Here is a 22,426-nt window from a genome sequence, read left to right on the forward strand (position 1 = left end):
GTCATTCACAAAATTCATTCTACTTTAATATGTTCTAAGTATGCAATAATTCAACAAAAAATTGTTCATCGTTCACATATGTCTTATCTATAATTGTCTAAAATGCACGCAGTGCAAGATTCAATGTGTGAGCAATGTCATCAAGTGCTCAAGTTGCTTAATTACGTATATTGGAAATGTTGTACACTCAAACCATTATGGGCAAAGTTTTGTATTTATTTGATAGCCTTGAAATTAAATTGCCCTAGCGCTTTAACAGCAGTATTTGGAGTAATACCAGATGGGATAAAAGTCTACTATGAAAAATCTGTTGTGATATCCTATCCCGTACCACTGGCACAACTATCTATTTAGCCATTCTGGAAGAACCCTAATTCACATTCTAATACCCTGTAGGAAAGTGATGCTCTATATAATCTCAGACTGGGAAAAAAAATTACAATTTCTATATGAGGATATGTTCAGAATATTTTCAGAATTTGTCAAGGCTTCATTAACCTGAGTGTTATGTTTACCCCAGGAAAGATGAGCTAAAAATGTTGAATTTTATTCAAAAAGAAAAAATTTTATTATGTGTAACAGGTACATGGAAATACTAAACTGTCAACTTAAATAAAGTAGAAAAGGTATGTCTAGTGTTTGCTGTTGTATTGATACAGACTTAGTAGTAGCTACCAATGCATAGCCTGATGTTGCTATCTTATTTGTTATATTTTCTTTCTGTTGCATGAACAGTAGAGGGTAGAATAGTTAACACATCCCTTATGTTATTGTAGGCTACCACAGCGCACAGCTTAATTACTTAAAAATTTAACTGGACACAAACATTGATAGTTGATGCATTGCAAACAGTGCTTAGGTGGTCCTTCAACCACAATTATTTTGCCTTTTTGTTGCACCATGTTGAGGCTTCACCAGGCATAGCATGGCGGTTTGAACATACAGTGCCATATGCATGAGTTTCATTTTCTCTGTCAACATCTGATAATCAATTCACATCCTTATTACTATCGCTCAGTTTTGGCAATAGTTTAGTTTCAGTTCACTTTAAAACTGCTTTAACAGCTTTTTGTTTGCCACTACGTTTTGAGCTGGACGCTCCTCCCTACTCATAAATATTGATGAATTACCTTAGAGGTGGAAAAGCACATGGAAATATTCATGAATTTTCGGCATCACAAAGTTATTTCATTCATTAGTTGGCAGTTGAATACAGTCCCAAGCATATTTTGTTCTTTAAATACATAAATTAAATAATAGACAAATAAAATAAAATGTTCATTTGTGAACAAGTATACCCTGTGATGGATGGGCATGTCACCTAGAATGATCACTGTCTTGTATCTGATGCTGCCAAGATAAGTCCAACTAGCCACAACTAAATACTAGATAAAGCTGATCCTGAAAACAGATGTATTGATGAAACCCCCCTCTAATCCAAGTGACATAAATGCAAAGTGGGTGAGTAGATGAATCTCTCCTATACAAATACAATACATAAAATGAGAAATAAATGGCTCTCTCCTGAGTACAAACAAAAACTCTGCTACAGAAGACATTATAGGAGGTAAAAAAACAGAAATTACATTGAAAAACAGTGCAAATAATACCATATTAAGTTTGCACTCCAAGGGTTAAGTATTTAAAAGCAGAAACAGTTTTGAAAAGTTTTTCAACAACACATTTTTAGAAACTCCATGGCAGGCCAGCTAGTGTGCTGAAGCACACAGATTTACAGGCTAGTAATGAACTACCAAATAAATGCAGGAGGGACTCGTTTAGTTTATGGTCTGGATGTCACAGTTATGGTGGCAGTGCACTGTTTTTATTTAATTTGCTTCAACTAGGAACAAAAGGACTGGACTGGTATGTTTATTTGGAAAATGTCAGTTTTGTGTCAATGGGGAAACGGAAGCTGAGGCAGGCTCCCTTAGCTTCAATGCTTCTCAATGATGAGCTCCAGTCGCGCTTTCAAAGCATTCTCCTGGTAAGAAGGGAAGGGTGTATGCTTTTAAATTTCACTGAATTGTATGGAACAAGGGAAAGAAAATAAACAGGAAGGTTTTAGTAGAAGGAGAACACATTTCTCTGATGAACAAACTAAAAATCCCCTGAGACACAAGGTATATAAGAGTACAAGGCAAAATATCAATAACTAGGGGGCTCCACCCCCTCCCACCCCCGGGTTTGGTTTACCGGATATACAATTTAAAGAGATTGTTATTTTAATGGGAATTGTTACATATGCATTATTTTCACTTTTACTTTAAAACTTTCTTTAAAAATGGTTAAATCTCTTCCTTGCAGGACGTATAATGCTGCTTGTGTTGAGAAAGGGGGGCAGCTGAACGCACGCTAAGGAGAAGTGGTTGGAACATCTGCTGGCTTGCTCCTGCTGGCGAGTTGCATGTTTTGCTTGTTGCTTGTCATTGTTTTAAGAGCTGGGAGCACATGAAGTGTGTCAGCCAAAAACATTCAAACAACTCCTAGGTTAGATGTCAGTGAACTTGTTTTAAATGTTGTCTCACTGCCTTGTCTCGCGGGACGTCAATTTGTCTTCCAAGAAGATCACGTCTCATCTCCCTAGTCTCCCTCTCAAGATTTTTTTTTATGATAGAGAGATATTTATAGCAGTTAGCATCTTTCAAAGTTACAAGGAACTTTGTGGCTCCTGAGCCAACAACAATGCCATATATCTAAGAAAAGGCCAGAATGAGTTACTTCATTAACAAGGAATATTTTAACTTTGTACTAAGCTGAAATGTTTTTATTTTTAAAAAAACAACACAATAGTCTGTCTATCAACCCGCTGTTATATCCATCAGTTAATTTTCTGAACCCACTTACCAAATTCGGGTCACAGACTGGTAATTATCCTCGCTACAGTTGATGTCAGTTTGAGGCACACTTACTTACTCATTCACGATCACTCAAACCAGGCCAACTTATAGTGATAAGCAGGGGTGCTGTATTCATGTCACAGCCTGGGACAAAACTATCTAAATGTGACCTTCCTCAGTCTCATTACCAAATAACAAAATTGTGACTAACACAAAATTATTATTAGTGTGTATTTTGCAGAATTTCAAACCAAATGCAAAATATTGCCAATGCTTTTTTATTTTTTTTTTACATATGAAGCCAAATGCAAAAGATCATCAGTGCTTATATTATAACTGAACAAAACAATTAGAAATTAATATTCTTTTAATTTTATGTAAAACAATTCTAGTAAAAAAAACAGGTCCTATCTTACTCTAATAATTATTTCAGAATCTACCTCCAAGCTTTTGCTGTTGCAAAGTCATTCATAACATCCACAAAATTTGCCTATTGTGCAAGCTATCAATCAATGGGCAGGATCGCAGGACTTTTCAGGTCTGAATCGCAATGGATGGCTGGGTGGTTACTTACCAGGTAACACTTGTGGTTGGTCAGCCAGTCGGAACTATCCTCCACGTCCTCTCAGGTGCAAGAAGCAGATCATAGATATGTGATATAGTAAGAGGCCAAAAAATACAAAGAGTACACAACATGTACTTCATCCTAATTGGGGCTCATCAGGTGTAGGCACCTTTTGCTTTCCCTTATGGGGATCGAACCTTGGACGTAAAACCAATGCAAAACTCAAACCAACTGGCCAACCACCCACACGTGTTACCTGGTAGGTAACCATCCAAATAATCAGATTGAGATTCAGACCAATGAAAATATATATACATATCTACGCACACTGGTATGAAGTCACACTGAGTTGCGATTTTTGTTTTGTTGTTAATAACACTATTAGACTTTGTTGCCTTGATAATAATAATAATAATACAGGTGCTCATATCAGGTATGGGTTGAGTCATTCAATATTTTAAGAAGACTCTACTGGGCCAGCTTTAATTTTCTTTTTATATGTTTTGCAGTTTTCTGGCAAAACAAGGAATTGCACTAAATGCACAGCTAAACCTGATACCATCTGGTTTGTGCAGCACAATTTTGATCAGGTTATAGCCTAAATGTTTATTCTTTTTAACTGGTAGCTTTAAATGCAGCAGCTTCTAAACCATAACTACCTCTGTACAAACATGCCTAGTGAGTCAGTGGAGACAGTTGATTCTGTAACCAACATCTTCATCATTCTAACTTTATATTACTATATTTCATCCTTCTTTACTCTTGTAATCAATCAAGACTTCTGAGTGAGATGAGAAAATGTATGCACAGATTGCCCATAAGAAAAAATACATTCTATTTTCTTTTTCAGAGTTTCATATCTGGCTTGTAGCCTTGATTTGGAAGCCTAATAATAGGACGGGGTGCAGCCTGATGTCTGAGTTCTGGCTGACGCTGCTGGTCCTTCAATTCACAAAGATAAGCACTTCATTCAGCATGGTGCTGTAATCTGATTGGAAATGGTTACATTGCAGGAAACCTCATACTGACCAAGCCTTGAATTGCTACTCTTAAGTAAGTTTCACAAGTATTCAGCCAGGTATGTAGTGCAGGCTAAAATGGGAGTTAAAACTGAAACAAACGAAACACAGAATCAAATTCACTTGCAGATTTCCCTGTGTAAGTCTAAATAAGTAAGCTAGTGTGGCAAAAGTGAGAGTAAAGATGCAAATTTTACATAAATGGACTGCTTTGATTTGCATTAACATGTTGCTCACGACAATAGGCTGTATTAAAACTAACTACTTCAGTCTTATTCAAATATTTACTGCCATTAAAAATAATTATGTACAGACACAAAATATTTATTATATGCTAAATGTAATGGTGGTAATATTTCCATCTTTTATATACCAGTCCGATATACTCACTGTGTATCTGTTTCATGTGTTTTATTTGAAAAAAATGAAAAAACATACATGTTTCCAAAAAGACACTTTATACTGTAGTTATGAAAAGGAAAAAAAACAGAAATGTTCAAATTCTTGCTCTAGATTTGTGCATATATTTAGGAGTTAGAGTCTACAGGCATCCACAAAGACAAAATGCTGAACTGGAAAAAAAACAAAACTACAGATAAAAATTTCAACATCTTTTATTAATTAAAGATTTCAGCCTTGGCAGTAGCTGAGGCTGAAGTTAAAACAAATGGACTTTTTGGAATCCAAACGTTTTCTAAATTATAGGATTCTCAACCTTCACTTCACTGTGTCATCAGGTCATGAACTACTATTAATGATTTCAGAGGTTCTTTGGTCTTTGCAAACAAATCATTAGCATTCATGTGAACCTGCTCATCAGCATCAGGTAGGTAATAATATCTCTGCAGAGTAATGTCCTGGTTAAGAAAAAGCAGGATGTTCTGCAGGATGGATCGCAAAAAATAAGAAAAACTAGAGATCTTATTAGCAGAACAGGGGAGTGGAAAATTCATTCTGCTCACACATCTATGTGTATGCATCTACACACACCAGAGCTCCTACAGAGACGATTTGGCACTCCAAAAGATATCATCACACATGAAGATAAACATGTGGAAATTTAGGACAAGCAGGTCACAAAAACAGTATGTCTATGATAAATCACACACTCAAACAGACACTACTAAAAAGAGGAATACCTCACAAATGTGTACACAACCAAAGAGACATTCTAAAAGACAGAAACAATGAAGAAAGATTTGGTAATGCATGATTGAGTGTATCACCACAAGGGATGTGAATGCCTATATTTGTCTTGGAAGTCCTAGATCCCATTCTGACCACACCTCAAGTGTCTATGAACCTGTCCAGTACATATAAAAAAAAAATCAAGGCTTAGTAAAGCTAAAAGACTAACATCGCTCTCAGACAGTGTTAGGGAATGTTACTTTTAAAAGTAACATAGTTACATCACTCATTATTTACATTAAGAAGCATTAAATATAAATAGTTACTTATAACATTTATTTTTATTTTGTTCTTCTTTTGTATTTTGCACATTTCACTCACCTGCATGTCTCATCAAATCTGAAGCCCATATACTGTATAAACACTTATGAAACTGACCACAAACACCAGAAATGTGACCATTTTCTTGTGTTTTAAAAATAAGTCTAGTCCTTCATGTGCTGTGAAGTAAATAATACTTGACCCCTTTTTCCATCCCCAAAGCCAGCCAATGAAGATTCACAGTATGAACACTGACCACACAGTATGTTTAGGGTCATTCTCCTGCTGGAAGGTGAACCTTCGGCCCAGTCTCAAAATTATGGCAGACTAAAACAGGTTTTCCTCAGTAATAGCCCTGCATTTAGTGCCATCAATCACTATGCTTCACTGTGGGAATGGTGTTCTCTGGGTGATGGGAAGTATTGGGTTTGTGCTACATATAGCATTTCAAAATGATGGCCAAAACGTTCAGTTTTATTCTCACCTGACCAGAGAACATTCTTCCACATGGCTTGGGGAGTCTGCTACATGCTACTGGGCAAACTCCCAACAGGTTTTCTTATTTTGTTCTTGAAGTGATGACTTTTTTCTGGCCACTCTTCCATAAAATCCTCCTCTGTGGAGTGTAAAGCTTAAAATGGCCCTATGGACAGATACTCCAATCTCTGCTATGGATCTTTGAAGCTCCTTTAGTGTTTTTGTTGGTGTCTTTGATGCATTTCCAATTAATGCCCTCCTTGCCTGATCATTGAGTTTTGGTGGGTGGCCTTCACTTGTCTGGTTTGCAGTGTGCCATATTCTTTCCATTTTGTTATAATGGATTTAATGGTACTCCATGGGATATTGAAAGCTTGGGCTGTTTTTTATAAACCAACCTTGATCTATACTTCTCCACAACTTCGTCTCTGACCTGCTTAGGTCTTTCAGAACAGGTCTAGTTATATAGACATCAAGCGACAGATCACGTGACACTATGCTTGCACACAGTGACTTTTGAAGGTAATCAGTTGGCCCAGATGTTATTTAGAGGTTTCACAGCAAATGGGGATGAATACATATGCACTCACAACATAGTTTTTACTTGTTTTGTGTATATATAAGTCCATTGTGTAAAATCCATTTTAATTCCAGATTGTAATATGACCAAACAAGACAAACACCAAGGGGAATGAATACTTTCACAAGGCACTACAAATTCCAGTTCCCCAGTAGAGGTTGATTCCTTGGTAAATGGAACACAAAGAAGATTCACTGGATTTGAAAACTATGTACTGGAAAGCAAAGCAAATGATGACTACAAAAGGGGAAGGTGAGTGGAAAGTGGTGGTGAAGCCATGCACAACAAACTTTCAGGAAAATAAAATACATTAGTGTTTCATTTAACAATTCAGGACAGAAAGGCTATTGCCCAGAGTGTTCTTAACACTGATATTGTGGGTGGGTCTTGATCAACATATCTCTCGAACCTCCTCAGTGTTAACCCCAAGCCACTTTTGTGCTCGGAATTCTGTGTAAAAATGGTTAACCCTGAATATCTTCCAGGATTTATCTGTTATGATCCAATGTACAGCATTAAGCCCAAATAATGCTTAGAACAGTATTCTGCTGCCAGCTAGTGGATACAATAAAATTATGCTGCAAAAATAACGAATTTTTCCATGAATTTTGCCATTCTAAGTTAACTCATCAACATTCATAAGTGGGGCAGGGCTTTCAACCAAAACACAATGGCATGTAAATGACAAGTTGTAAATTGAAACTGAACCATTAGTTATAGTGATGATAATGTGAATTAGTCATCAGATATTGACATGGATAGTGAAACTAATGCATATTGCACAGTTCGACCAAACCGATGTTATATACAGTATGTCTGGTGATTTCAGTAGCCTGAAGGTTCACCTGTGCAAGTAGGTGTATGGCAAAAAAGCAACATGACAGTGATCAGGGAGGACAAGAAAGATGTTAGTCCCTAAGCTCAATTCACAACGACTGTCAATGTTCATGTCAGGGGAAATGTGGAAGTCACTAAGTCTTATGCAGTGGTAACCTATAATAACACAATGGGCGGCACAGGTCAAATTGACCATGCACATTCTATGTCTCATGTGCAAGCAACAGAAAAAAAATAAGTATGCAAAATGAAACATGCTCCTAATGTCCTACTTGTAATATCAGCTGTGTGTTGGTGACTATTTAAAAACATATTACATGAAGAACATGCACTAAATCTGCATCAATACAGCAGTGGACACTAGACATACCTTACCGACTATATTTATATTGATGTTTTGGTATTTAAATGTTTCTTTAACATGTAATAACATTTTTTCTTGTTGAACAAAATTCAACATTTGTGGCTCATTTTTCTGTGGGTAAACATAATACTAAGGAGGCTACTACTGTATGGAGAAGTCTAATACAAAAAAATAGCGGCTCCCATATAAAAATGACATTAGCTACGAAAGAAGAACAACAGTGATCTACTTTTACATTATATTACCTGCCTTCAATATGCCTTAGCCCCTTAACTTATTTGTGTACAAGTTAGAAGTATTAAAATAAAGTCATAATATTTTTGCCCATGCAACTCTGCTTTCTGAAGCAATGATCAAGCATAACACAATACCTGGACACGTGTAAATAACATGCAAAATTCCTATGGCTTGCAACTAAATAATCAGGAGAGCCAAAGAACCTTCACACACACTTCACAATTTAAGCAGACAATTGTCAAAATTAAATCACCCCTTCCTTCCCGCTATCTTAGCCCATAAAGACTTCAGAGAGTCCATGGCTGGTTAGAAGGGTATCCACTTTTTTACTTTCTCGTATATGAAATCATGTAATCATTCAAAAATTCAATGTCGAGATTTTGATGAATCTCAACGTTTTAGACCTCCCTGAATCCGAAAATACCATTTTTGGAATTATGTCTGTGTGTGTGTGTGTATGTAAACACGATAACTTGAGTATGCTATCTGTTAGGTCAACCAAATTTGATATTAGGTACAAAATGTAGATTTCTATTAACTTTTGGGCTATTTCTGTTAACCAGAAGTGGTACTTTACCTTTTACTCATGCAGCTGCAAAGTCCGATTTATTCAACTTTACTTTTATAATAATTGTTCAATATATTATTAATTAAATTTTTTGCTGATGGTTCTTTAATGTGCATAATATAAAAAATATAATGATTATCTTGTGGTTTACTCCTCAAATATCCATGCCCATATCTGAGTATATAAGAAAGTCTAGGGGAGACCACTCCTGATTATTTCTTTCATAATTGCTTGCAGAATTTTTATGCAATTCATACAGTAATTGCTATTATTACCTCTGCTGATGTAGCCAATTCCAGCAGCATCCAGGTTCCAGACAAATGCATACATAGCATGTGAGCAGATGGGTACATAAGCAGACCAAAGCACCATGAGCTCATACAGCATGTATACATACATGTAAGCAGCCAAGGGATTATGTGCATGTCAACTCACATTTACAAAGAGCCATAGACTTACACACGTACATGTTAAAATATATTAAGACAAAAAATGTCAAAAAAGAAAAATGAGAAGGAAACTTAAGCAATTACCAGCCACCCATCACATGTACTAACACACAAATATAGTATGTGGCCTTCGGGGATGCTAAATCTCGTATCCACACTGTCACCTGTGGGGTCCCAAAAGGATCAGTCCTTGGGCAGGCCCTTTTTAATATCTATATGCTACCCCTGGGTCATATCATCCGCAAGCATGGAGTTTCATTCCATTGCTATGCCGATTATACGCAGCTCTATGTGAGACTGGATTCGACTTCTCTTACACCTCCATCAACTCCTTCCTCTTGCTTGGATGAGATTGAGGCCTGGTTGTCTAAGAACTTCCTTAAGCTGAACAGCTCTTTTAATTGGCACCCCCCATTAACTTCGTTCCTCTGTATATTGAATTTCCTTTTCTGACTGTACCATTACCCTCTCCCGTTCTGTTACAAATCTGGGTGTCAAGTTAGACTCCCATCTGTCATTTGATACACATGTCCATCACCTTTGTAAAATTGCATTCCTTCATCTCCGAAACATAGCTAAACTCTGCCCCTACCTCTCCCTCTGTGATGCTGAAAAGCTGGTTCATGCCTTTGTCTCATCCAGGCTAGATTATTGGAATGCACTCCTCATCGGGATCCCCAGCAAGAGCCTTCAAAAGCTCCAATAAACTCAAAAGAGTGCTGCAAGAATCATGATGAGGGTGCGGAAATATGAACACTTTTCACCAATCCTTCGGTCACTTCATCGGCTCCTTATTCACCTTTGTATTGAATACAAACTCTGTTTGTTTACTCACCAGTGTATTCATGGAAATGCACTACAATACCTTAAGAAACTCCTTATATTTTAATCCACTACAAGAAACCTCCGTTTTACAAATACCTATCGCCTTCGCCCCCCTATGACCAAACTTCGTACAATGGGTGACTGAGCTTTTGCAGTTGCTGCTCCACGGCTCTGGAATGCCCTACCAGAGAGCCTGAGAATACAGCAGATTGTGGGCTGTTTTAAAAAAACAGCTAAAGACTTTTATATTTAGGAAAGCTTATTAACAAAAATGCTATAATTATTGTTGTTTTATCTCTGTTTTTATCTTGCTTTGCCTTTGTTTAAACTTTTTTATTTAGCACTTTGAGATTTACTACTAATGTAAAGTGCCCTATAAATAAAATCCATTATTATTATTATTACAAATATAAAGGCGTATAATGCACAAAGAGATGTATCAATATTCAGCAAATGCAGACATGAGCATGGATATGATGCATGCAAGAATGACTAAAAATTGAAGGTATTTGTATGCAACCACACACATACACAATTTAAGACACACATGGACACACTCACACAAACAAATGCATGTGTATTGGAAAAGAAAATGCACATACCTACTAGCAGTAAACAAAATCATTCTTGTACAAATATAATGACTGAAAATTCATACAAAGAATACTAAATGTTGCTTCTCTAAATCAGAAACACATTGAAGACATGCAATCTGTGTACACACAGAGCCACATACACACACAATAAACAGGCAATCTGACACACATTTATTCTTGTGCATATGAGAAAATTGCAGACACAAATGATAAGCAGTCAAACACAAATGATAAGCAGTCAAAACAGACACCCACAAAAGGAGGCACACAAAATACAAAAGAAAATATAGTACATGCACAGACATCAATGCGAGTTTCCACAAAACTCCAAAAATGGCACAAATGGATTTGTCATGCATTTTCCAGAACAGCAAGCAGAAACATATCCAGATGCACAATAACTATCATTTAGATTGAAGCAAAATACAAATAAATCAGAAGAGCTTTGATGATTACATGCTAATCAGGGAAGACACTAAAGAGGCTTGGCAGGGGGCCCAAGCAAATTTATGGGAATCAAACACATTTCCAGTTTTATTTTTATCATTATGGTCTTAAAGAGTCACAGGTTTAACTAGCAGAGAGCTGAGAGGATATAGAGCCCACTAAAGAGATTTTCGGAGCTGCTGGCCTTTTGTGTTTTGCATGGCGAGTCCTGAACAAGCAGGTACCATACTGAAGCTGGCAGCCTGGATGAGGAGCTCATCATAGGCATCTCCAGAATTCCTCTCCACTAGAGATCAATCCAATCTTTGCCAACATTTTCCGAAAAACAAATCATGAATATCCCATCTGTCTGCCACATTTGGCCAGCGGGTCAAGGCCAAGATATTTTGAAAGCTGTGCCAGACTTCAGCCAAACGAGGTCAAACTGACCTTTCTGACAGTCTGTTGTAAATGTGTTGAAAAAAAATTAAGCCACAGCTCTTGTCAGTCTGACCTGTTTCTATTTTCTTTAATTGTGGAGTGTGAAAAGGTCGGCTTTAATCTGCAGCTGCCCCACGTCAGATCCAACCTTGTGTTTAGGGGAATGGATCACATAAGCCGTGAGCCACATCTTTTTGTTAATATCTGAAACTCCAGAGTGAACAATGGCCTTCATTCAGTGACCAGCAGATAATGCTGCCCTCTGCTGGATAAGGATGGGTTTAGGCCGGCAAAAGATAGCATGACAACAAAGTAAAGAAATGAACCAAGAGACTGAACAACAGCACCAGCGATGGATTTCTGGATTAAATGGAGTGGGTGGGGCTGGCGTCTTGCCACCTAAAAGCCACTTCCATCCTCTGCTAAGAGGCACAAAACTGCCAGAAACCACGAAGCGCTCTCACGAATACCAGCAAAGACAGGACCCTGCCCTTGAGACTATCAGAGGAATCCTTGGTGTGAACAAGTAGTCCCAGAAAACAGAAAGCAAGGATGTCTGTGCACAACAAAACTTGTGATGAGCAGCTGTGCAAAAAAAAAAAAAACCCTGCCCCATGCTCTAGATTTTCACACCAGTTGCAGTGAGGACTGTATCCTATACACAGGGGTAGCAGAAAATGAATGCACACATACGTACACTGACATGCACACAATGAATAATTTTGTAGGGATGCGCACATAAAATATTTTCCTAGGTTAAAGATAGCACACAAGCAAACAAGAACAAGGTAGCTACATAGACACATAAACATATGAGTAAATATGTGCCCTCATAGACAGTGTGAGGGATGGCCAGGAACCTTGCCTGGGTGGGATGCCCTTAACCTCAAAGGACAGGGGGAGACAGCATACACAGGGCATTGTCAAGGATCGATAGATAGCAGTCCAAGACATCACGAGAATTGAAGTTCTTTGGTTCAGTCCTGTTGGCTTCCGTGTCCGCTGCCAAAGGGCACAGAGAGAACTGGCAAGCCAACTGTCAACACTGGAAGTACTTCTGGGTTAAGCTGAAGCTGACTAAGTAGGGCTCACCAGTTCTCTCTGTACCCCCTGACAGCACACATGGAACCCAACCGGACTGAACCAAAGAACTCCACTTCCCATGATGTCCTGTGGAAATCCGGGGGGCTGCTGTCTATTGATCCAGAGGGAACAATGCCTTGTGTATGTCCTGTGGGAATCTGGGGTGCTGCCATCTAGCGATCCGGTGGAGATAATGCCCTGTGTATGCTGTCTCCCCCTGTCCTTCAAGACTGAGGGTGTCCTGGCTGGGCAAGGTTCCCAGCCATCCCTCACAAAAGACAACACATTAAAATACACTTTTTTATATTCATGAATTCAGGTCACCACACACTTATCTACACAGAAAATCAAGGATGCACATATAGGGAGACAAACAGACCAGAATACATAAACACTCATTAAATATGTATCATGCAAGCATTTTTTGAAATAGATAAAGACCTGAACCTGACACCACATGGGTGCTTCCTTCCACTATGCCAGCCCAAGAAATTCAATACAAATGCCTATGGAACATTTGCAAAAAACAGTATGTGCTTGTAAGTTACATTGGACACACATCTAGATGACAAACAGACACAGTATGAAACACATAGTATCTAACAGAAAGATATATGCCAGACCCAGATACAAGGGTGTACACACATAAGTGTGTACACACTTGCATTTCCAGCCAGTGTGTTGACATTTTCTTTTTGTCGCTTCTGTCCACATAAAATAGCTTAGCTCCGAGTGAACTGATTTCTTTACTCAAGGAAATTTGTCACAAACATAACATTTACACTCAAGTATTTCAAACAGAGCAAATTTCTGAAATTTCAAAAACTACCCTATAAAATGAATCGGCACGCTTACTGATAACTTTATCCTTCCAAATTTACTGGCTACTAGCATATTTCTTCTTTTATATGTCTGAGAGCCACTCCTGACAGAAAAATAAATCCCCAATACAAGTTACTGAAACGGTGACAGAGTTGCACACGCAGCCAGGAATGCACAATTACATCAGATTTTAATCCTCCTTCTTGTATCTCTTTCAAAAATATTATATTTAAGAAATATGGACTGCAATTAGCCACAGAACCTATGCAGTCCACAACTAACAATAGTATGTTGACCAATGCAATTGTCCAAATCATCTGGATTCTTGTGTATGTGAAAGCTGGTTCAGCCATCACAAGGGTATTTGGGCTTGGTTTTTAATTACTTACTATTATATAATGCAAATAAAATATGGAGTTTATGCACTACACTAATACATGTCATTACATTTTATTACCACAATTACTTTTTGAATATGTTACAAAAATATTTCATGAAAATTTGTGGTATCTTTATGTCTTACGAAGCAATTAAACAAAAAATTAAAAATACACCAACATTCAAAACACTTCCCAAATTCACCTGACTGTTAAGTCATGCAAATATTGTTTTTTTTTCAGTTTGAATGAGGTGAAGAGAAGTTCAGGGAAACTATTTTGTTTAGAACCCTTAGGCTATATCTACTGTGCAGGTAGGGCGAAGTGTGAGTTGTTGCATCAGTGGTCTTGTATGCCCATCTGCCATTGCATCTTTTGATTGTGCTCACAATGAAAAGTATTATAAAACATATAGTACAAGGTGTTTGGTTCTGCTATCTCACCTTTGGTCTCAACAGCATTGATGCATTTTCTGACAAACCTGAAGCCAACTTCATTAAGTTCCACTGTTAACAAATAAAGAAAGAGCATTTATAACCAGAGGATTAGAAACTACAGTATACCCCACGTTCCTCTACTTTTTAGATAAATGCTAATAAGCACATGCCAATATGTTCCTAGTGTGGCAAGCAGCTTTTGTTAAGCAGGTGTTGCTCTGGTGCTAACAGTTGTTTTAGTTATTTCTTAGCTTAAATCAGCAAGTTATCTGCAACATTTTCTTCTTCAAAGCTAAATCATAGAAGTGGTGAAGAACTTGAAAGTGGTGGAAGTATATACACTGTAAGTAAAAGGCTCAATACTAAGTTTCTCTTTATAAAACTCCTGAAAATGTAAGTCACATACACATATAAATACTGCTTATGGTTCTTAGTGTGAAAGTTAGTATAAAAATTAGGATTTACTAAAACCACACTTTCTGGGGTTTTCTGCTTTGTAGCCCAGGAAAACAGGATGATAACTAGCTTGGATGGGCAGAATTTTGTATCTGAATTGAATTTACACATCTTTACTTACTTTCTGCCTGCTTCGCAATGGGAGAATGGTAAATCTGAAACATAAAGTAAAACAATACAATGAGTTTCTTAGAAAGAGGCATGAGCAGAAGAATACACATTGTGATGTTACTTTAGCACAAACTGACAAGTGCCTGACCCTATCCTAAAAGGTAAATGATGATCACACCATGGATGACTAAAGGAGACCTTCAGCTTTCAGTAACAGTAGCATGCAGACTACTCACTATACAGACCGGTGAATAAAATACCGTACTAGAAAAGAAGGAACACAAAGCAAAAGTTAAAATTAACACAGTGTTATTTTTTCCTGGAATGGCCCAAAAAGGAAATACTTATAGTAATGTACCATGGAGTGAGAAAAAGGAGCATGTGCTCCTCCCATACTCTTGCTCTGTTGTACTCACTATAGTGAAAGATAGTGTAGGAATCAGCATGACATACAGCGGGTATAGAAAAGAATTGCCCCCTTCAAAATATTCCCATTTTTTTTCTTCACAGCCTAAAATGAAAACACACACAAAAAAATTTTCTCCCCAGCTTTACTTACTCAATGCAACTTATAACATTCAAGTGAAAGATATCACATCTACAGTTGAGAAAAATTATAAAAAAAATCAAAAATAAGACATACTGGGATTAATAAAGAATCACCCCCCAATGTCAATATATTGTTGAACCATCTTTTGCTTTAATGACAGCCTCGAGTCTGTTGGGATACCTCTATATCAGCTTTGCTCAACTAGATTGAGCAATATTTGCCCACTCTTCTTTACAGAACTGTTCAAGTTCGGTCAAATTGTATGGTGAGCATTGGTGGACTCTATCTTCAAATCTTTCCACAGATTTCCAATGGGATTTAGGTCTGGGCTCTGACTGAGCCACACAAGGACATTCACTTTTTTCTTCTTCAGCCACTGTGTGGTCAATTTTGCTGTGTGCTTCGGGTCGTTGTTGTATTGAAAGGTGAACATTCTGCCCATCTTCAAGTTTCTGGCAGAGGGTAGCAGGTTTTCCTCAAGAATTTGATGGTATTTTGCCCCATCCATTTTTCCTTCTACCCTAACGAGAGCCCCAGGCCCTGCAGAAAAGAAACCCCCCCACAACAGGATGCTGCCACCTCCATGCTTTACTGTAGGTATGGGGTGTTGTGGATGGTGAGCTGCATTGGATTTCTGCCAGGTGTACCATTTGGTATTGAGGCCAAATAGATCGATTTTGGTCTCATCTGACCATAAGACCTTTTTCTACTTGGCATCAGAATCTTCAAGGTGCATTCTGGCATAGCTCAAACAAGCCTTAATGTGGCCTTTCTTGAGAAGTGGCTTTTTCCTTGTGACCCTCCCGAACAAGCCACAATTGTGCGGTGCTTGTGAAATTGTTGTCACAAGCACACAATGACCACTCTTTGTCATAAAATCCTGTAACTCCTTCAAAGTGGCCATTGGTCTCTTGGTAGCCTCTCTTACAAGTTTCCTCCTTTCTCTTCCATCCAGTTTGGAGTGACAGCCGGATCCAGGGAGGGTCCTAGTAGTACCAAACACTTGCCACTTCTTTATTATGGACTTTACTGTGCTCCTTGGGATTGATAAAGCCTTTGAGATTTTTTTTGTATCCATCGCCTGCCTTATGTCTGTCTACCACTTTATCCCTGAGATCTTTTGAAAGTGGCTTGCCACCCATAGTCAGTTGTTTGCTGTCAGTTGCACTACCAAGCAAGGGAATGCTCCAGGAACAGCTGTTTTTATGCTTCACTAATCACACTGATTACAACTGATCACAGGTGGTAGCCAGTAATCATGGTCTGCAATGGAAATGGTGGGCACTTACACCTGATTGAGTTTAGGAGGGGGATGATCCTTTATTAATCTCAGTATTTCTTGTTTTTCATTTTTTAAAATTCTTCTGAACTGTAGCTGTGATATCTTTCACTTGGATGTTAATAATAAATAATTAATAATAATTCTTTGCATTTATATAGCGCTTTTCTCACTACTCAAAGTGCTCAGCAATTGCAGGTTAAGGGCCTTGCTGAAGGGCCCAACAGAGCAGAGTCCCTTTTGGCATTTACGGGATTCGAACCGGCAACCTTCTGATTGCCGGTGCATATCCCTAGCCTCAGAGCCACCGCTTGGTTTGTGTGTTTTCATGTAAGGCTGTAAAGCAAAAAAAAAATGTGAATATTTCGAAGGGGGTGATTCTTTTCTATACCCACTGTGTGCATCATTTGTTTTTACATTTAACATACTGCATGGTGGTATGGGAAAGAATGAGACCTGCATTTCTTGAACTCTAGCTCTCTTATACTAACTGTCATGCAAGAAGAAGCAGCATGAGGTCCTCTTGTAGTCTCACTCTGTCTCATGTCCGGAAGAAGTGTGACATGAAGAAGGAGGGAGATGTGAACCTCCCATACTCTCACAATGCTGCAAAGTCAAGACATGTGCACTTTTTGTACCATTGCTCTGTCTCACTTACTGCATGCCATTCCTTGTTTGGCTCACTGTGAATTTTGTGAAACAGCACTCTGCTGTAAGTCTGGCTATACTGGACTTCTATAAGGTGGTATGTCTGACTCCACCTTGTGCACAGAGCCTGAGCCACCCACAAAATAACACTACTCTACGTAGGTACATTGTATTTAAAGCTACTGACACACACTTGTATTTGAAGCTATCGGTGTATTACTGGACATATTAATGAATAAAGGTAAAATACATGCTTTGTAATTTAGGGGCAAAGTAAGAAACTGGCTAGGGAACTTACTTACCCACATACCTAGGAGTATACAACTCAAGCAGGACTAAATTTACTTTTTTTGGTGTTGTTGTTTTTATAATATTTATAAAAACTTTAAACTTTTAATAAGCTTTATTTGTTTCAGATAAATACATTGCATGAGATGCTTAATAATACAACATTCAAACACTGGTTTCAGTAAAACAGTATGTAGGCCTACAGTTAATACCAACTCTAAGAAGGTGAAAAAGTAAATTATGCAAATATGCAAAAAATCCAGCAGAGGGCAGTACATGCACAAATTTGCAGGATGAAAAAGAATTAAAACGGTATGTGTGGACTTACAGGCTCTTTGCCATCCATTGTCTCTATCCACAGCCGTCTGTTCGATTCTGAGAGTGCCTGTAAGGTAATGGTCCCGGGCCTGAAAAAGAAAGGCAAGGCCAATGGGAATTCTTTTTGTGAGTGGATATAAGGCAGCACTCATTTCTAATCAATACTTTCACCTTGTACTTCTAAATCTTTATAAAATAAACAACTCATCAAACCATACGTGTCTTTGAGCACTGGACACTTCTCTGTATGTCCTTCACCTATGGTTAAAATGCTTTCAGAACCCATAGTCCTCACATTTGTTTGTAAGTACCTATCCCTCTCCATGTTCTCTTTCCCATTTGTCTCTAATGTCTTTACCTCTCCTCATTGTGAAATATTAGAGGTTACTGCTATCATTTCTCCCCATTGCCTATCTTTAACATCTAATGTAATCAGCTCTCCTACATCACTCCATATATGGTGTCTAATATCCTCTTCTCTAGGAAAACTTAAAATTGGCATGTAATCCATTTTCTGTTGACTTTTCTAACACTATAGTATAGGTCACAACAGAAACTTTTGCTCTCACACTAGTACAGATTACAAAGCTTGATTATTGTAATAAGTTGGTTATGTAAATTTTCACTTTTCAGTGCCTCGCTGATATGCTACCCAACAACCTAATGATTAATAAAAATAACCCACCACATAATTATACCTGCTGTGACATGAGAAACACTTCTTACAAAAACTGTGGTCTCAAAAGTATGAGCCATTTTCATTAACAACAGTTATAGGTCACTAAACCACATAGATATTGGTCAGTGTAAACAGAATGAATAAACAATGTACTAGATGGCCAGCAGCACTACCAATCATTGTTCGGCATCTACAGCCACAGTCTATACCACAGCTCACAATGTTATCTAAAGCAGGTGTCCCCAACACCCGGTCCGCGGTCCACTACCGGCCGCAGCCATCTGACAGCCGGGCCGCGAGAGAACTGCCGGCAACGGAGACTCACTCAGACTTTTCAGAACGCTTGGCGGGCGGGGCTTTGCAGCAGCGCAGAGAGAGGAGAGAGACCGAGGTGAGAGAGTATTACAACAAAGTTATTTTTATGGTCCCGACAGTTTCCCCATATGACACGAGTCTATAGAAATCGCGTTACTACGAAGTACATTCAGCAGATGCTTTCATTACAACGAAGTGACCTTGAAATGCTTGAACAAATCATCCACAGAGCAGTTAGATCTGTGGTCTCAGCTCAGTTGTGCACGTTTGCACAACGATCCCCAAACAGAAACATTGTAAAAAAAATCTCTTTCTTCGAACTTTCCTCGTACTATTTTTTTTTTTTTTTGCTATTTTTGTTTTCTGTGGTTTTCAGTGATACCTTTTGCTTATTGCTTGTCAACATTTGAAAAACATCCATTGGAATTTAACTCATTGTCACCCTCCTATAGAAACGGCAGACACGAAAGAAAGATAGCAGTGTTAATGTTTGTGATGTGCAATCTGTTGGAATGACAAATGCAAAGCATATGTCTTTGTTATATGCAAACAAAGAAGAAAAATCTCGGGTTGCAAACGTATGCAAACTGCTTAATAACTTAATCCATATTACTAACCGAGAATGCTAAACCGGATGATGGACGCAGGCACATCCGGCAATGGGCCATAGCTGCAAAAAGACGTACTGCGCAGGCGCAAAAAGAGTCCGCGAGAGTCGGCTGAGGAGCCGAGAAAGGCGGACAAAAGAGGGCGAGAGAGGCGGATGAAGGGCCGCGAGAGGCGGATGAGGGGCCGCGAGAGGCGGACAAGACCACAGAAAAAAGGAGTGAGCACAGGAAAAATGGAGAAATGAGGCGCAAAGAGCACCGAAAAAAGGAAAAGGCACATAAAAAAGTATTCAAACGCAAGCAAAGCACGAAACACATTGCACACGAAACTAGACCCAAAAAAAAAAAAAAGAGGCTCGCGCACAACAGCAAGGCACAACCCCTACAGGCACCGGATGGGACACACACCAAGAGGGGGATTCAACAAGCCCATGGAACACAAAAAAAAGAACACAAAACCACCCCACAGACCCTACAAGCAAGGGACGGGACACACACAAAGAGGGGGATTCAACAGGACACGGGAACACAAAAAGAAAGAAGACGCTCGCGCGACAACAATCCTCAACCCCCACCCCCCCCACCCCCACACACACACACACAAACACACACACACATCCATAAGAAGTGACACCCAAAGCCACATATTCCAAAGTGAACATCAACACCTTCACACTAGACAGTATAGGTGTCAGCATTGGTGGATCTCCTTACAATAAAGCACTATTAACCGTTCAACTGCAGAAAAGGAAACATATTAACAGTGACTGCGATCCTCCTTATTACTTATCCATATTTCGCATGCTGCGAAAGAAACAAGTCATGAATACATGGTCACGGGTACAAAAACGAAAAGGAAATGATAACAGGAACAAACACACGAACACGAAAGAAACAACAAAATAGATGGCTATGCGGCATAGGTGGATCTCATTACAATAAGGCACTATTAACCGTTCAACCGCAGAAAAGGCTCCATATTAACAGTGAGTGCAATACTCCTTATTACTTATCCATATTTCTAAAAGAAAAAATGTCTCGACTCCAAAAACGCAAAGCTCAACTAAAGCTTCTAACTAACGATGTACCTAAAAGTAAAAACTTTATGAACTGCGTTAGATCCTACAATAGTTCATTTGCTTTTGCATCTACCGGAGTAAATATCAGGCCACCAAAAGGCAATGGCCCATACTGCTTTCGCATATGTGCACAAATACTGCATCGCATTGGAACAGTGCACCCTGAAACAAATCAACAACGCAAATATGCACAAATCTACATCCTAGATCCACATGACGCAAACTATCAATCAAAGTGCTGCATCGCAACAGGCACGGATTCAAAACGAAACACCTCCCGTCTCAGACATACATTAATGGCAGCGAAGGCTACAACGGGCTTCTCACACAGCACAGGCAAATCGATTACAGCTCCAAAACAACACGTCCCAAATACTACACATGCAACAACGCGCCTCTCAAACGGCACAAGGAAAACATACACCAGGAAAATTCATTCGGATTAATGAATGTCATTTGCAATCATTGTCATTCACTTCACTTCCCTGAAGAAACAACTGGCAATACAAGTTATACATTTACACGTTGTTGTCAAAAGGGTCAAATTAGACTGCCTTCTTTACATTCATATACTGAATATCTACAGAAGCTTATAACTGACGATGTACCTGAAAGTGAAATCTTTATCAACTGCATTAGATCCTACAAATCGGTATCCACTATGAACATTAACGGTGGCACTGCACGTGACATCCGTCTTGAAAAAATGTTGTTTATTGATGAATGTTCAATGGCATGAAGTCACTTACTCAACACCATTCATAAACTTCTACAAACGTTTATGAATAATAATATTCGATTTGGAGGAAAGGTACTTTTATGAGGAGGAGATTTTAGACAGTGATTAGCTATTCTTCCAGATGCCATGCACTCAGCTATTGTTCAGTGCACCTTAAAATACGCAGACAATTGGCATTGCTTTCAAAAGATACAGTTAGTAAAAAAGATACAATGTCCAGAACCAGATCATAACAATTGCTTATTACAACTGAGAGATGGTACACTCACCAATACAGATGGACTTCAGCCACATATTATTACAATTCCTCAAGCCTTTATCTGCGACGACTTAGTTACAGAGAGATTTGGAACAGCAATCTCATTAGACCAAATGCCCCTTTTAACACAACGCACTATATTATGTCCAAAAAATATTAATGTGGAAAACATTAATACTCAAGTCATTCCATTACTTCCTGGAGAGACACAACTCTTTCTAATCTCTGACAAACTTGACTCTGATCACAACAATAACCATCTTAAATGACCTTACAAGTTCTGAGCTGGAATTACCTTTTACACTTAAACGGCGTGTATAAAGAAATTTTCAAATAAACCTTTACACTGTGCCACACACTTTATTGTTTGCTTTCTATTTGCATCATCTACACTGTCACACTATTCTATATCTCATTCATACATCACGCTCTTTGTCATTCCCAACACCAGGGGTTGGCGAACGAAGCGAGCAGGGGGCGGAGCCCCCTAGTAATAATAGAAATGTTATGTAAATTGTGTATAAAACTGCCCCCCCACCCCCCCCCCCCCCCCACCAGTCCGTGGAAAAATTTGCATCTAATAAAGTGGTCCTTGCTGTCAAGAAGGTTGGGGACCACTGATCTAAAGCACCAAGCTCTGCGTATGCCACAGTTCATCATATCTCCTAGTTCTTCTCTTCTTTCTATCACCCTCAAAGGTACTAT

The 22,426-nt window shown here is 38.6% G+C and overlaps 1 protein-coding gene across 1 annotated transcript in view; it reads right to left on the bottom strand.

Annotated features, from left to right (window-relative positions):
• Positions 1-22,426, bottom strand: part of ophn1 (oligophrenin 1) — a 213,061-nt gene that overhangs the window by 85,557 nt on the left and 105,078 nt on the right. The window contains exons 11-13 of the mRNA XM_028815498.2: positions 18,053-18,131; positions 14,970-15,003; positions 14,399-14,461 (exon numbers count right to left, since the gene is read on the bottom strand). Coding sequence (XP_028671331.1) covers positions 14,399-14,461; positions 14,970-15,003; positions 18,053-18,131 — 176 coding nt within the window. The remainder of the gene's footprint in view (positions 1-14,398; positions 14,462-14,969; positions 15,004-18,052; positions 18,132-22,426) is intronic.

This window comes from Erpetoichthys calabaricus, chromosome 12 (genome assembly GCF_900747795.2).
Source record: "Erpetoichthys calabaricus chromosome 12, fErpCal1.3, whole genome shotgun sequence".
Taxonomy (NCBI): domain Eukaryota; kingdom Metazoa; phylum Chordata; class Cladistia; order Polypteriformes; family Polypteridae; genus Erpetoichthys; species Erpetoichthys calabaricus.